The 14585-nt window shown below is 37.4% G+C and overlaps 1 protein-coding gene across 3 annotated transcripts in view; it reads right to left on the reverse strand.

Annotated features, from left to right (window-relative positions):
* Window positions 1–14585, reverse strand: part of ptpn12 (protein tyrosine phosphatase non-receptor type 12) — a 64915-nt gene that overhangs the window by 8742 nt on the left and 41588 nt on the right. For 2 of the 3 annotated variants that reach the window (XM_042511609.1, XM_042511610.1), the window contains exons 13-16: window positions 10739–10913; window positions 9228–10170; window positions 3502–3573; window positions 1435–1488 (exon numbers count right to left, since the gene is read on the reverse strand). In XM_042511609.1, the coding sequence (XP_042367543.1) occupies window positions 1435–1488; window positions 3502–3573; window positions 9228–10170; window positions 10739–10913 (1244 nt within the window). The remainder of the gene's footprint in view (window positions 1–1434; window positions 1489–3501; window positions 3574–9227; window positions 10171–10738; window positions 10914–14585) is intronic. The other variant, XM_042511611.1, reaches the window with a different exon arrangement.

Raw genomic sequence — 14585 nt, forward strand, 5'->3', positions numbered from 1 at the left:
AGGTAATTTGTGGTGAAATTTTAACATGAGACAATACAGACAAGGCAGATTTGCTTAGAAATGTGCTTAAAAACATGTTCACCTGTTCATACAGGACTAGGATTACTTGCTGACCTCAAGCCTGTTTCGTGTGGCGCATTCGCACAGGATAAGCAAAGTCTGTATTTTTACTTGAATCTACTGGGATGATCGGCCAGATATAATGGGCACACTCATTTGTGACTCCACTCTACGCAACAGATAAACACTCACAGCCCCACAAGCAGTAATGTACAACATTAAGCTTCTTTTTTTAAACTGTGGTTAAACAAACAGAACAGATTCTGCCACACACTGTCAAATCATGTCATCAATCTTTCAAGATTTTCTGATTGATTTGAGTTTTTCTGCAAACGGTCTCCACATGCTATGTAGTGAGATGAGCCTCCGGTTTCCAAAATGCTGTCAAAACTCTTATTTATAATTGCCAAACCAGCCTCCGCAAGCCTTGACCAGAAGAGAGGCTGATAAGATGTGCAGAACAACCCCCCCCAATAAATCTGAATAAGACCTTAAATCACACAGATGCCAATTCAGTGAAATTTTGTGGGTAATTTGTGGTGAAATTTTGACTTGACAAATTACAGACAAGGCAGACTCACATGGCATTAAGATCACACACGACCTTAGCAATTACTTCAAATTACAGGAGCTCCCCTGGTAATACTCATCCCCTGTGAATAGTGCTTAAAATTAATTCACGAAGCACTATCTCTGAAACCGTTAACACTTGTAGCCAAAGCATTTACCAAGTGTTCAAAACTGAATGCCCGTTCTCTCTGCTTATAACTCACTTTTTTTCCCCAAAACTGTAAACACAATTTCCTGCTTTTCCCTCAGTTTGCATTTATCAACACACTTCTAGCAAAACTTTAAACATTGGTCCCTTTTTTTTTTCTTCTAAAACAAATGTTTTTGTTTTCTTCTTCTACACTTTGGCTTTTTAAGGAGTGTGCAAAATAGTGTGTTATGTTGTGGTGTTATATTCAGAATACACATGCATACTTTACATATTTGGATCCCTCTGTGTGTATATGTTTACTAAATGCATGAAAATTTTATTGCAAACTGCTATGCCCCAAACACCAAAAACTGCAAATGTTTTTCATTCATACTATCAGCATGTGGTTTGTGCTTCGTGTGCTTATTAATATGACTGTTTGAAGAGTTTTGGAAGAGTTGTTTGCTTGTGTAAGAGATGTATCATGTTTTGCTGTTTTGGTGTAAAGTTTTGTGGTTAGTCTGCAGAGTTTAGCAAAAATATCCTATAATTTCAAAGACAGTGTCTCAGCAATCAGAAAAATACTAACTGCAGTTTTTACAAATTACTTCAGGTAATACACATCCTTTGCGTATAGGGCTGAACAGACAGCTACAATGTGTGTGTGTTCATACCTTTATTTGAACCGCTCCATTCAGCCGAGGTTGACGTTTTCACGTCCACAGGGTCTGACAGAGAGAGAGTAACAGGAAGAGGGAGTTTATAACAAAGAAAGAACTGGTGACAAATGAAACAGAAACTTTACTTCGACACACATCCACACACACTCACACCTTTCCAACACACTTTTGTCCAGTAAGCCACCATATCCAAAGTACTTCAGCCTCACAGCGGGAGAAAAACCTCGACCTTCACTGAGGTCTAATGCTCGTCTGTATTTAGATCGAGTCGCAATGCACACAACCGCGAGCTAGGCTCACTCTGTGATCATAAACAGCAGATGATGACAAAAAGATGTTAAGAAATGATATTAAAGCCTCAACACACTGTTTGAGCTTTCTACTGTGTAGCTGTACCCTAAATACACTCCTGTACATATATACATCAATTTCTAAATCACTAAATTAGCAATATAGTTTTGCTGTGCCCCAACTCCAGACTAGACAGTAGAGTGTAGTGACAAAAAAAATAGAACTAGAAGTGAAAAATGTATTTCTTCCACTTAAAAAAAAGACACACCAAAAAAAAAACAATGCTGTAAAAAAACAAACAAAACATAAATACTGAATAAAAACTGAAAATGCACCACAAAACTAAAACTAAATACAACAGCAGGTAAAAATAAGCTTTGTTTTCTCCCTCTACGTGTAGGAGGTTGCCATGCCATATTGTCTTTAGTTTCAGACGGAGGCGACAATGCAACATGTAGCTGATGCCGGCTGCTGTAAAACCCCAGAGAGGAAAAAGAAGAGGATGTTGAATATGAGAACAAGATTTTCTGACTTATCTTGCGGGTACAAAGTTACTAAAAAAGGTTTTTCTTATAATACTTAAAAAACTAAGACTAAGACTAAATTAAAGAAAACTGAAACTAGTCGATTATTCTAAATAAAAATAAAAATACCACCAAAATGAAAGAATAAATAAAGATTTTTTTAAAAAAAAACTAATGTTTTACCATTATACACAGCTAGTTTTTATTTTTTGTTTGCCGTGTCAAATGCATTATGGCAGAATAGTGTCAACAGTTTACTCTAAATTATTATTATTATTATTATTATTATTATTATTATTATTATTATTATATTATTAAGTCATCAACAGCAGCATTATTTCTTTATTATTAGTTAATTATTTTAGTTTATTTATCCCTGTTTCAAATGTTTTTATTTTGAAACATCATTTTCAAAGCAAGATGAAACAGAGCGTTGGCATGTTTCTTTTCCATAGAAATAAACATAATGTCTACAGACATATGCAGAACACGCTTAAAAGTAGATAAATAAATAAAATGAATTCATTAATAAGGGTGAAGAATAATAATTATAAGTATATCACAACAATAAATATGAATAATAATAAAAATAATAACAAAAGCAAATGATGTAAAATGAATACTGACATTTTTGGTTATTTTTTCAGATTTCCGTACGTAGTATGGACTGGGACACAGCTTGAGACTAATATTTCAGGTCTTTCCTAAACCACTGCAGGTCTAACATGCAGCCAATGGCGCCCTCTGGTGCTGTAAAACTGACAAAGCCTCTTCAAAAAAGCAACATGCTCTCTTTTTGAAACAACAGTGGAAATGTTTAAACTCCTTTTTCATCTCACGTGCTCTTATGTGGTTAAAAATTCGAATACTAAACAGGAAAACAGCAGAAGGCAACAGTGAAAGAGAGGACACGGCCTGGTACCTGCAATATGTGTGACCATCTGTGTGTTTGAAGCAGGATGAGAGAGACTGAGGCCCGACGTGTTCATACATTGTGAGGTACCAGTTAAGAGGAGCAGATAAAATGGGAACGGAAGCTTGTGTTCCAGCTTATATCAGAGCTGTATCAAACAACCGCTGCTGATGCTCTCACTCGCACTAGATTTTAAAGTCAAAAAGTCTCATATTCATTGATCCATCCGCCGTCTTTGACCAGCCATAAAAACACCAGATGTGTCCAGGAGGTGACCCAGTGAACCCACAGCACTGGAGACACACCTGTGGATCTTGACCAATGCAAACGCACCTGTGGCCAGCAGGAAGGACTCGGGGGTCCTCGCAGGGAGGGGGGGAGGGGAGTCATCGCTGTCCCAGCAGTCTGGGTTAAAAAGGTCAGAGGTCAAATGAGAAGCAGCATTAATCACTGGCTCCAGCAGACACAGCAGTCAAACGAAAACGATATTAAGAGTGCTGAAACTCATCAGTGTTTTCCTCTTCAATGAGAGCAGTACATAAGTTACCAAAAGTGACATAAAACTGCCTAATTAAATAAAAGTTTAAAAATGAATAAATAAACAGAATTAAAACAACATAGGCCTAGGAGTTTCTATTTCTATCTGAGGTGCTTTTATTTTATTTCTTTATTAAATGTGTGTAATTTGTGAAATGTTTCATTAGATTTAATAACTACAAAAAAACATGACTACACATTTTGTTTGTTTGGCTATTGTCTTTCATATGTTGAATTATATGCAAAATTAAATGAAAATATTTTTATTGAAAAACGTAAGTGTGCAATGTGGAAAGATATTTGCTTCTATGATTTATTGCATACCATCAATTAAAATGACTTCATATTTGGATGTATACAATGGGATTCATTTCTACAGGTGCAGCAGAATACTTATTTGGGTAACTGGTGTTCTGAAAGGTTTAAATATTAGATTTCTTTGTGTGTTTTTTATTAATTAACAATGCTCTGAATATATCATAAGTGAATAACAGTATTTATTACTTTGGCAATTATGTATCTGAATATGGTTGTTCCAATAGAACCTCTGAATTAGAATTTCTAAAAAAGCAATCAAACGACAATCTGTATTTTTATCATCCTTTTTGCATTAATTGTGAGCAAACACATGTAACCTAAAATCTTTAAATAAAAAACAGCAACAGCACTTTACATCTGTTAATTTCAGGACTATGTTCGGCATGTAACCACTGTCAAAGGAAATTGTTTAAATATAATGAGTAATAATAAAACACATATAATTTCTAGGGCTTTTACTGGTTAGCAGATTGAGTTGCAGACGGTCTTGATTATAATTCTGTTCTGTTACATTCTCCTGATTTTATCCTCTTCAAACTGAGCGTTATTTAACAATATCTGTCTCTGGAAAATACTGTCTTTCTGTGTTGGTTCTCCTTGATAGAAAGCTACTTTTAGTACACTGTCAAACTAAGAAATTTGTCTCTTTTTCATTAAGCACACTACCCAAATATTCATTTTGTATTAATGACCTTATTCTGAGTGTGTCTGTCTCTTTCTTAATGAGAACTGATTGGACTCTAAAAGAAGCCTGACCCAGCCGAAATATACACTGAGGCTCTGAAGAGCGGATACGGCCTTCAGTTTTAGCACTTTTTTTCAAGCCATTATCTTTAAAATAAATGTATAAATTCTTTTTCTATTTTGTGTACTATTATTCAGGTAATTTTCTAGTAACTTATTACTAATTCCTGTTTAATTTTGGGTCATGTCTTGTGATGTTGCTCATTGCCTTGCCTTGTGTCTTATCTAATTTATTAGGTAGAGGTAGCTAAAAGTAATAAATAACTGCAATAAATCCAGCTTTCATGAAGGATGTAGTTTGTGGAGCTGTTAAAGTGGACTGAATTATAAGGAGAGGTATTTAATTTAATTAATTTAATTTACCCGCATTGATATATATGAAGTAGACATATTTTACCATCACTGAGTCTTATTCAGTGGTTTTAACTTAAGTAATATTGCCAGAAATCTTTTTTTTTAACCTATTTCAGCCCTGATGGCTACACGTCTATTAAAATTCTTTTCAGTTCCTCATCCAAAGAAGTCTTAATCATTATGAACTCATTTGCTCTTCCTGAATTCAAGGCTGCCTGAGGAAAGGACATAAAACAGCGTAGATTAGTGTAAAATTAGTCTTAACGATGGCCGCAGTTAGATGATAGTTAATGTAGCATTGAACCATTTTCACTAAAATATTAGACTGTGATTGTACAGCAGGTTACTGTCACCATAAGTAATGAGGGCGAGCACGAAGAGAAAACAAGACATTGCTGTTGCTGATCTAAGTTAAGTGCTGTTAACAATATGAAACTAAATATAAAACTGCAGCTTCACAGTTAACCTTTTAACACCTCAGTCGAAATCATCAGTTCCACTGATAGTAAAGCATACCTTCTGATCGGCACCTTCGTTGTCTATTTTATTGTTGAATTTAATTTGTATTCTTTCATTTTAATTACATTGTTGGATTACGTTTTCATAGTTCAATTTTAATCTTGTAGCTCTGCATATTTGTTGTGCTTCACATAAGCAAACTAACTTACATGCATTGCTTTGCCTTATTTTACTGTTCATATTTGTTCTTTTTCCTTAGTTTGACTGGCAAAGCTTTTCGCAGTGCACTGACTTTTGTAAAATTCGCCATATAAATGATTAATTTAATGATAGTTCAAACAACACCACAAGCAGCCACCAGCTTTCTCATGACAACAAGCAGCCGTTAGATTCTTGCAACCAAACAAACAGCAGCCATCAGCGTTTCATGACCGACTCCAAAGCGCTACCACAGCCCAAATAAATAAAGTGCCAGAAAGCCAAGCAGACCAAAACACAAACCAGTGCACCTCAGTACTGTGAGGCGAATATTACTGCATTTCATTTTAATATTGGAAATACCTCAGGGGTGCATAATGTGTGATATCAAAAATGTAAATGGCTACCATAACATTTCAATTTTATTTGATCATTATATATATTCTCCTGAAAATGGATTGATTATCTCCAGATAACAAAACTTGTTTTCTCAAGATAATGAAGTAATTAACTTGTGGTCTTGAGATAACGGCATTTCTAAAAAAAAAAAAAAATGCAAGCACTGCCATTCTCTGCAGTTTATTTCAACCAAAAAATCCAGTACTACTTCTTTTTATATATATATGATGATTTTCCAATTAGAACAGACTTAGAATTAGGGCTGGGCGATGTGGTCTACAAATATTATAATATTTTTAGGCTATATCATAATACGTGATATATAACAACATTTTGAAATCTCCTGAACTTCTGTAAACTGTTTAAATTCTAAGCTACAGTTTCAATGAATTTAAATAAAGTAATGTTGTAATTAAGTTAAATAATATACTGATATAATAAATTTTAAAATAAAGTACTGTTATAATAAAATTAAATAAATAACTGCTGTTAACGAAGGTTAATAAAGTAAGGTAAAAATAAAGATGAATTAAGTACTGTTACATTTAAGATAAACTATTGTAATAATAAATATATGTAAAGTATTTTTTATAATAATGTTACATAAACTAAATTAAGTTAAATATTGTATTGTCATAATAAAGTAAAATAAAGTACTGTAATATTTATGTAATAAAATAAATCTAAGGGGAATAACTGGTGCTTTTATTCTGAAGTTACTGGCTTGTCTCGAGCAATATAGTAATTTTATACATCCCAGGTAAACAAGCTGTGCTGTAGTGAGTATTTGTACTAGTACGAGTACTAGCTTTTATGTGAAGTGATGTTACTGCTGTCAAATCCATTCACATTGTGCACCCTCAGGGTGAAATCCAAATATTTAAAAATGCAGTGATGTTTCATCAAGCTTTAAACCCATTCAAGATCAAAAACCTTTCCAAGCCAAGTCCACTTCAAACCACTCCACATCAGCTCCAATCACAGCGAGAATCCGATTTCAGAATCTCACGATTTTGAAATCAACAAAAGAAGAAGGAGCGATCTCAGTCTTTGCACCCCAGGAGATTAAAAACATCTCATCGCTGCGATCATGACAGTGGGGCCGATGCACAAACAGCGTGACACTGCCGCTCTGTTCAACCCAACGTGCGCAGAGTTGGCCAACGTGTATTTATCGTTCTCATGCACTGCTGTTCCTTCACCAACCAACATGCACACACACACACACACACAAATGCACTGAAACAAAAAACACACAAAAACAGGACTTCTTTCTCCCGTTCGCAAATCCACTCACTGAGACAAACACACACAAGCTGAAAGAGAAAAAGAAGAGTTGTTTTGACAGATGTTTGCAGCATTCCTCGCAAACCAACCAATTAGTCATACAGCCATGCTTGAAATGAGACTCACTGGAACTATCTCACTTTTTTCTTGTTATTTCTTTCTTCCTTGTCTTCTGTTTATTTCTCTGTGCCTCCGTCTTTGCCCAGCAGTGAGAACAGTATATCACAATGTGTGTGTTGACCACTTATCATTAACATGTGGTGTGTCTGTCTCTGTACTGACTCAGAAAATGTCTCCGTACTGACATGACAGAAAATGAATTTTTCAACCTAAAATCTATTTTTCCATGTTCTTGTGTCAAAGTGACTGATGGGAACAACAATTTTTAAAACTGGTCCAGAATGGAGCCAGAGCACCGCAACCAGCAGCTGCAAAACTGGCTGCAATGTAAACACTTGGGACATTTGTACATCATCAATTTACATCCAATAAAGGTGTCTCTGGGACACAAATTGGCTCATCTGGTGAAGCGGGCGCCCCATGTACAGATGCTGTTTCTTTGCCGCAGTGGCCACGGCTTCGACTCTTACCTGCTGCCCTTTGCCGCATGTCATCCCCTCTCTTCCCCCCTTTTTATGCTTGAGCTGTCCTATCATGAAAAATGCAAAAAGCTGAAAAAAAGTGCTTATTTTCGCCACCGACAGGCTCAGATTGTTATTGTGGGTGTCTGAAAACATTCTGGTAACGATCCCTACATCCGATTATTTTTGTTTAACCAGAAACAGCCCTGATATCGCCATTACCAATGCCACCAGACTTCATAAACAGCTTTATTTTTAGCATGTATAGAGCCAGCATCATTTCACATCTAACTGAGTGAATTAAAGGTTTATTTCAACCAAACCAGAGTTGGAGACTGTTGGAGCAGCAGGAAGACAAACCAAAGCTGTGTTTGTGAGTTTTATTTTGTTTCAACTTTGAATGAAGTGTATTTTACAATGATAACATTATTGTTTATTTAAAGTGAGGCTGGTGGCTTTGACGATGGCAATTATTTGGCTGTTTATGATTAAAGAAGAAGAATATTACTCTCTAACAAAAAGAGTTAGATCTTATATATCTTATTTATATTAAAGCTCCGTTGTGTCAAAAGCTACAGTTAATAAAATTACCTTTAAAGGTTATTCATGGAAGATTACTGTACAATTTCATTACACACAACAAAATTCTAGGATTTTTCCAAAAGTTTCGATGATATTTGCTCATTCCATGACTTTTCCAGACCTAGAAAAAGTGATTGTGAAAGTCCATGACTTTTCCAGATTTTCCATGACCGTGGGAACCCTGTATAATGTTGTAAAACACTTCAATAAATACTCAGAGTCAAAAACAAGCACTTTTCCTGGACGTATACTGACGCTGCACAATCGCCCCAGGTGTTCAGCTGCAGCCTTCTTGCTCAATACTGGACTAATTCAAACATCTGCTGTTCCCATCAGCCACTTAGACACAATAACATAGAAAATAGGGCTCAGGTTGAAAAACACATAAGTCACCCTTTGACTAGACTTCTCACAAATTACCTTCAGTGTTTCATTGAGTTAGTTGAGCGTCTTTATCTGATTTATTTAGTTAATTCAGATGTCTATTTATCTGATTTCCTGTATAGTTAATTTGTCATTTAATTACTTCTGTTAGGAAAGCAGCCAGTTAGTTAAATCAGTTGGATTCAGTCATCAAATGAAAGCAGCTGACTGACGTACTTGCTGTGTTTGACGGAGCGCTCTGCCCCGCGATCGACATGGGCACCACCTTCCGGACCGTCTGCTGGTCTCCGTGGTGAGGGGATGTGGTCACCATGGCCGTCGCTGTGGATACATTAGTGCGATAGCCCTCCTTTCCTCCGGACATCTCTCCATCCCCCTCCTCGTCCGAGTTATCAGAGTGCAGGGGGTTGGTGAAGCTCAGGGCAGTCCTAACAGGAGTAGAGGAGGAGGAGGAAGAGGAGGAGGAGAGGTGGGAGGAAGAGGAGGACGATGGTGCGACACGGTCTGAGGAGGAAGAAGAGGAGGAGGTTTTGGGGAACTGTTTTTCGGGGCTGTTGCAGGGTTGAGTCCACGCCGCATGGCCAGCCTTCCCCTCCACTTTCTCCCCTCCCTGTGTCTCCCCCTTCTCACTCTTCACGGGGAGGTGGTTTGGTCTGGCGAGGACGCCTCCATCTGCATTACTCTCACATCCACCTGCTCCTCCCTCCGTGCCCGAGTCCTCTGACAGCGAGGAGCTAGACGTCAGCAGGGATTGGCCAGAGCGGGCTTTGAAGGCGTGGGTTCTTTGCAGCCCTCCTGCGCTATTGGCTGCACTGCTGCCTGTGCCACCGGCTACTCCCATGGAGGAGGAGGTGTCAAAACTACGAGGTCCTTCCTGTAACGGCACCTTTTTAATCTCAATGCTAAGCTTCCTCTCGATCCGAGGAGCGCCAGAACATTCAACAGCCGGGGAGAGGGGCGAGGAGGGAGTGTGAGTCTGGCTTTGGCCCGATTCTGATTTTGTCGATGTTGATTTATTGTTGTAGTTGTCATTCAGATCCAGATTTGAGACCTGAGTCTGTTTTCGACATTGTAGATCTTGGTCCTTCCGCTCTGTGGGACTGGTCTGTTTGTTTGGACTGGGTTCTGACTGGTTCTGCTGCTGGTCAGCGTCTTTATTCTGAAAGCGAAGGTGATGAAAACATTTAAGCATCTTTTGCAAAAGTCTCACACATTATTGGGCATGTCTGAAAGGGAGCTGGAGTCAGTATTTAGGGCAAGATGATCCTGCAATTTCTTCCCCCCAAAATTAAAAATTCCCCACCCTCTCATTTTTGGCTGAAAGATTTAAAGTTAATGTTATGTTAATGATGTAAAAACTGGATGCAATGTACTTTCAGATGTATGTATGAAAAAAATAACTTACCAAATTCCCGGAAAACTGTATTTTTTGGTATTTTTTAACCTGGAAACGGTTTTTACATGTCTTTCTGCTTCAGCTCCTTTAAAATGTTGTGATCAAATTTATAGTTGGGAAAAAAATTCTTTAGGCCCTTTTTTTTCAAGCAAAAGTGCCACATATTCTCTACTTTCAGCTTCTCAATTTGTAAAAACACCAACACAATGTAGATGTGTAGATGTGGACTTAATAACACAATTACATATTTCCACAACAAACTTGACGTAGTATAAATGGATACATACACTAATACTCTGCAAATCTGTATGTTTCTGTATAGCAGACTCACCTGTGTGGTGGCCAGGACGTGTATGACAGGTTTCGGGTGGTAGCGGTCATTGTCTTGCCGTACGTTGGTGACGGTGGGGAAAGCTGAAGGGGGAGACGGGGTCAGGATGGGAGGAACAGGGTGCGGCTCCGGGGGCTGAAGTATCTCTTCCTTCACATCACCTTCTGCCTGGGAACTAGACAGAGAGACAGAGAGATGGAGCTCAATTAACAGCAAAAAAAGAGCTAAAACTAGACAAGCTTTTTACTGAATGGATGTAAGACACAGAGACACTTTTGATGTTCTTTAATAAGACGTCCGTTTCCACGGAGCCCAACATGTACCACAGTCATTAAAACACAAAATTCAAAGCCAGAATCGAACTAACAGGTTTGAAGACTGTGATTCAGGCAATTTAAGAAATGGAAATGATGAAAAGAATTTCATCAGACTGATCAGACAACTTCCAGACATTTGGACATCCACGTTTTAAATTATTCTCTATCTAACAAGAAATGATGAAACTAAGATGATGAAATGGACTCATGTTAAATTTATTTCACACATGAATGAAACTAAAAGGTCGTTTCTGTTCATGTTGTGAAGGTCAGTGAGTCACCACTAGGTGGCAGAATAAAAAATAAAGAAATATGTTCTTCTGAGACAAATTACACATCCTGAGATGATACAGTATGTTTGGACCAGATTTTGTGGATTCATGGTTGACATGACTGAATCACTACAGCAGAGTTCATCTCTCTGAATGCACTGTACTTGTTTATAATGTCTCTGAAGCTGGAGCGCAGAGTTCGAAGGCAAATTTTCTCAGGGTATATTAAAGCATTTTATTATTTCTGTATTCTGTATTTTCTGTGCAGCAGCCTACTAAGGTCACTGGTGGTCCATAGCAAAAAGGTAGGGTGGTTATTTTTTCATGAAGACATATTTAATTCTCTTTTAAGCTACCAAAGTTTATAAGGGGTCATCATTAACATTTTGGAATTCCTAAAAGTTAAATAAAAACACATCTATTTAGTCTGGCTTTTATGTAGTGTGGTTTTGTGGTTATATTATTTAGATTTTTTTCTATTATCATCATCAATATTTATTATTTATTTTCATTTTTGGCTTATTTTATTTTTATTTATTTTATTCTATTGTATTTTAAGAACATTTAGCCATTTTAAGTTGCCACGTTTTGTCAATCACTTGTAAAGCACTTGAAAGCGGATTTAATTTGAGTGAAAGGTGCTATTAAATAAAGTTTGTGATACTGAGCTTCATTAATAAAACTGAAAGGAAATTTCAGTACAGTACTGTACAGTATACAGTACAGTATCTTCAGTACTACATACAGACGTGACTTCTGTTGCACTTGTGTTCAACAAAAGTCTTCCACATGGACTTTACTGGGTAATGTGCTTTTATAAACGTTCTTACACAGCTATAGATAAAGACAGTGAAGGTGTGTAAATTATATACAGGATACTGAGGTTATCACCAAGCTCGCCACACTGCAATGGAAAGTTGAACATTAAGAAATGTTCCACCCCACAGAATATACATACACATGCATACAAATATAAATACACAGAAAAAACTGAAAGGATGTGGTGGTGGTTTGCTAAATCAAGAGCGCATGACTGAAGCAAGAGCTAACGTAGGACTGCTGCACATGATGCTGTGTGTTTTTGTGTGTGTGTGTGTGTGTGTAAAAGACAGATAGAAAGTCAGGCACAGAGAAGTTGCAAGCTAAAAGGACAGGGGACTTCCTTTCTGAAGCAACATGAGAGTTGCGGACAGATTGTATAAGGCTTCCTCATAAAGCATCACAGAACAGCTGCTATTGGCCGACACTCCTCTATGATAGAGGCAGCAGTCTGCCATGTGTATTTTTACTCTTTTAAAGGAGACGTTTTCTGTCATTCCTGGTACAATATCTTATGTTCATGGTAAACATGGGCAAAGTTTTAAATAATGTGGTAAACATGGCATGTAAAAGTAACAAAAACCTCACGCTTTCAACCATTCTGAATCCTGAAAAATTCATACTTTCAAGACAAGCTGACGTCAGGTCACGACAGATTTCTTTATATGGTCATTTCTCAGGCACAGTACTTCAAGTGTTTACATTACATAGATTGCAACATGAAGCTACATGCTAATCTCAGGCAAATATGTAATCTCAGTTGTCAACATTGTTCATTTCTTTATGATTTCAGATTATATTTCTGCTGGAACAGGTCCAGTTGTGTTTAGAGGCTTTTACTGGTACATTTTGATAAGACAAAGTGCCACCTAAACACAGTCATTCCCTGTCTGCAAGTATGTTGCTACATGAAGCTACATGCTAATGTAAGGAAAACCTGGAGTCTTGGTTTCCCTTTTTTTTTCATTTCTTCCAAATTTTGGATCATATATCTGCTGGAATAAGTCCACTTGTGTTAAAAAGCTTTTACTGATGATTTTTCACATACCAAAGTGCCGCCATTCTCTGTTACCATGATTCCCTGGCTGCACGGATGTTGAAGAACTGACTAAAAACTGACCAATCAGGGAAAACTGGGCTTTTTCGAGTGGGAGCTTAAAGAGGCAGGGGCTAAAATGGAGCATCACAGACAGACGGTGAATAAATGTGTAAAAAATAATTTCAAAAATAAAAAGAATTACGAGTTTTTGAGCATTTAAGCATGCAAAGAGGTGCCTGACTTGAAAATGACCGTAATAGGTCCTCATTAAGGAAAGCATGCAATGATTTATATAGGAATTGGATTTAATCGTTAAATACAGAAACAGAAACAGTAGATAATAACTTTTATTATAATCTCAGTGGGGAGGTCAGAGGTCATGACTGCTGGAGAATAGAGCTCCTGTTGAGATTAAGCACAACTCAAGAGCTTTTCCAACCACCAGAAACTAAAAAAGCAATTTACGGGTCTCTTATTGGTAATGTCTAGCCTACAAGTTAAAGGACTTTATTGAAAACGTAAATTACCCATGAGAGCACCCCCCTTTATATTGTCTTGATTGCCTGAGCAAGCAAAAGCTATATTTAACAATAACAGAGATGATTCCCACCGGTGCTGATTGTTTCCATGGGGATATGAATCACCGAGATGCCACAGAGTTTATTAAGTCCCTCTGAGATAAGATAAGATGGAGCTTAAATGATTCCTGAGGGGGAGCTGAGCTATTAGAGGAGCAAACACTAATAAGTCACAGCAAAACAAGTGAGCAGTATCAAAGAGAATGAAGCACGTTAACACGTATGAAAACTGCAGCACGAGGACATCCATGAAAAATGCAAGTGTGTATGAAAATATTATGAGGATTTACATCAAGTGAATAAAGAAGTAGCTGTGATTAGTTTTCACTAACACACACCCTTAGGGTTTGCAGAGAGAGAAAAAAAGATGTTTAAAATAAGAAAAAGAGCCAACTTCAGTGTATGGTGTGCTGGTAATCTGTAAAAAAATAAACTTTTCTACAGCTACGCCACAAAACAACAAATACAAACAACTTTATCTACTTTCACTTCTGCCACTTTTTTCTTCCACCTTTGCCCTTAAGCATAAAAACACTGAAATCATCCACACTGCTCTGGCATGCTGGCGACACAGTACAAAGTTAAGAGCTAACCTTGCCCCCCCCCACCACAACACACACACACACACACACACACACACACACCCACACACACACACACACACACACACAGACAGACAGACAAACACACACACACACACACTACTCAAGTGTACTCACAAAACCTACACTCCTACATACAGACACATATGTATGCCTTCACAAGAACTTTAAATTTATGCACCGCCTACGCTCACATAAACTCAAACACACAGAACAAGTG

The sequence above is a fragment of the Plectropomus leopardus genome, chromosome 22 (assembly GCF_008729295.1).
Source record: "Plectropomus leopardus isolate mb chromosome 22, YSFRI_Pleo_2.0, whole genome shotgun sequence".
Classification (NCBI taxonomy): Eukaryota; Metazoa; Chordata; class Actinopteri; order Perciformes; family Serranidae; genus Plectropomus; species Plectropomus leopardus.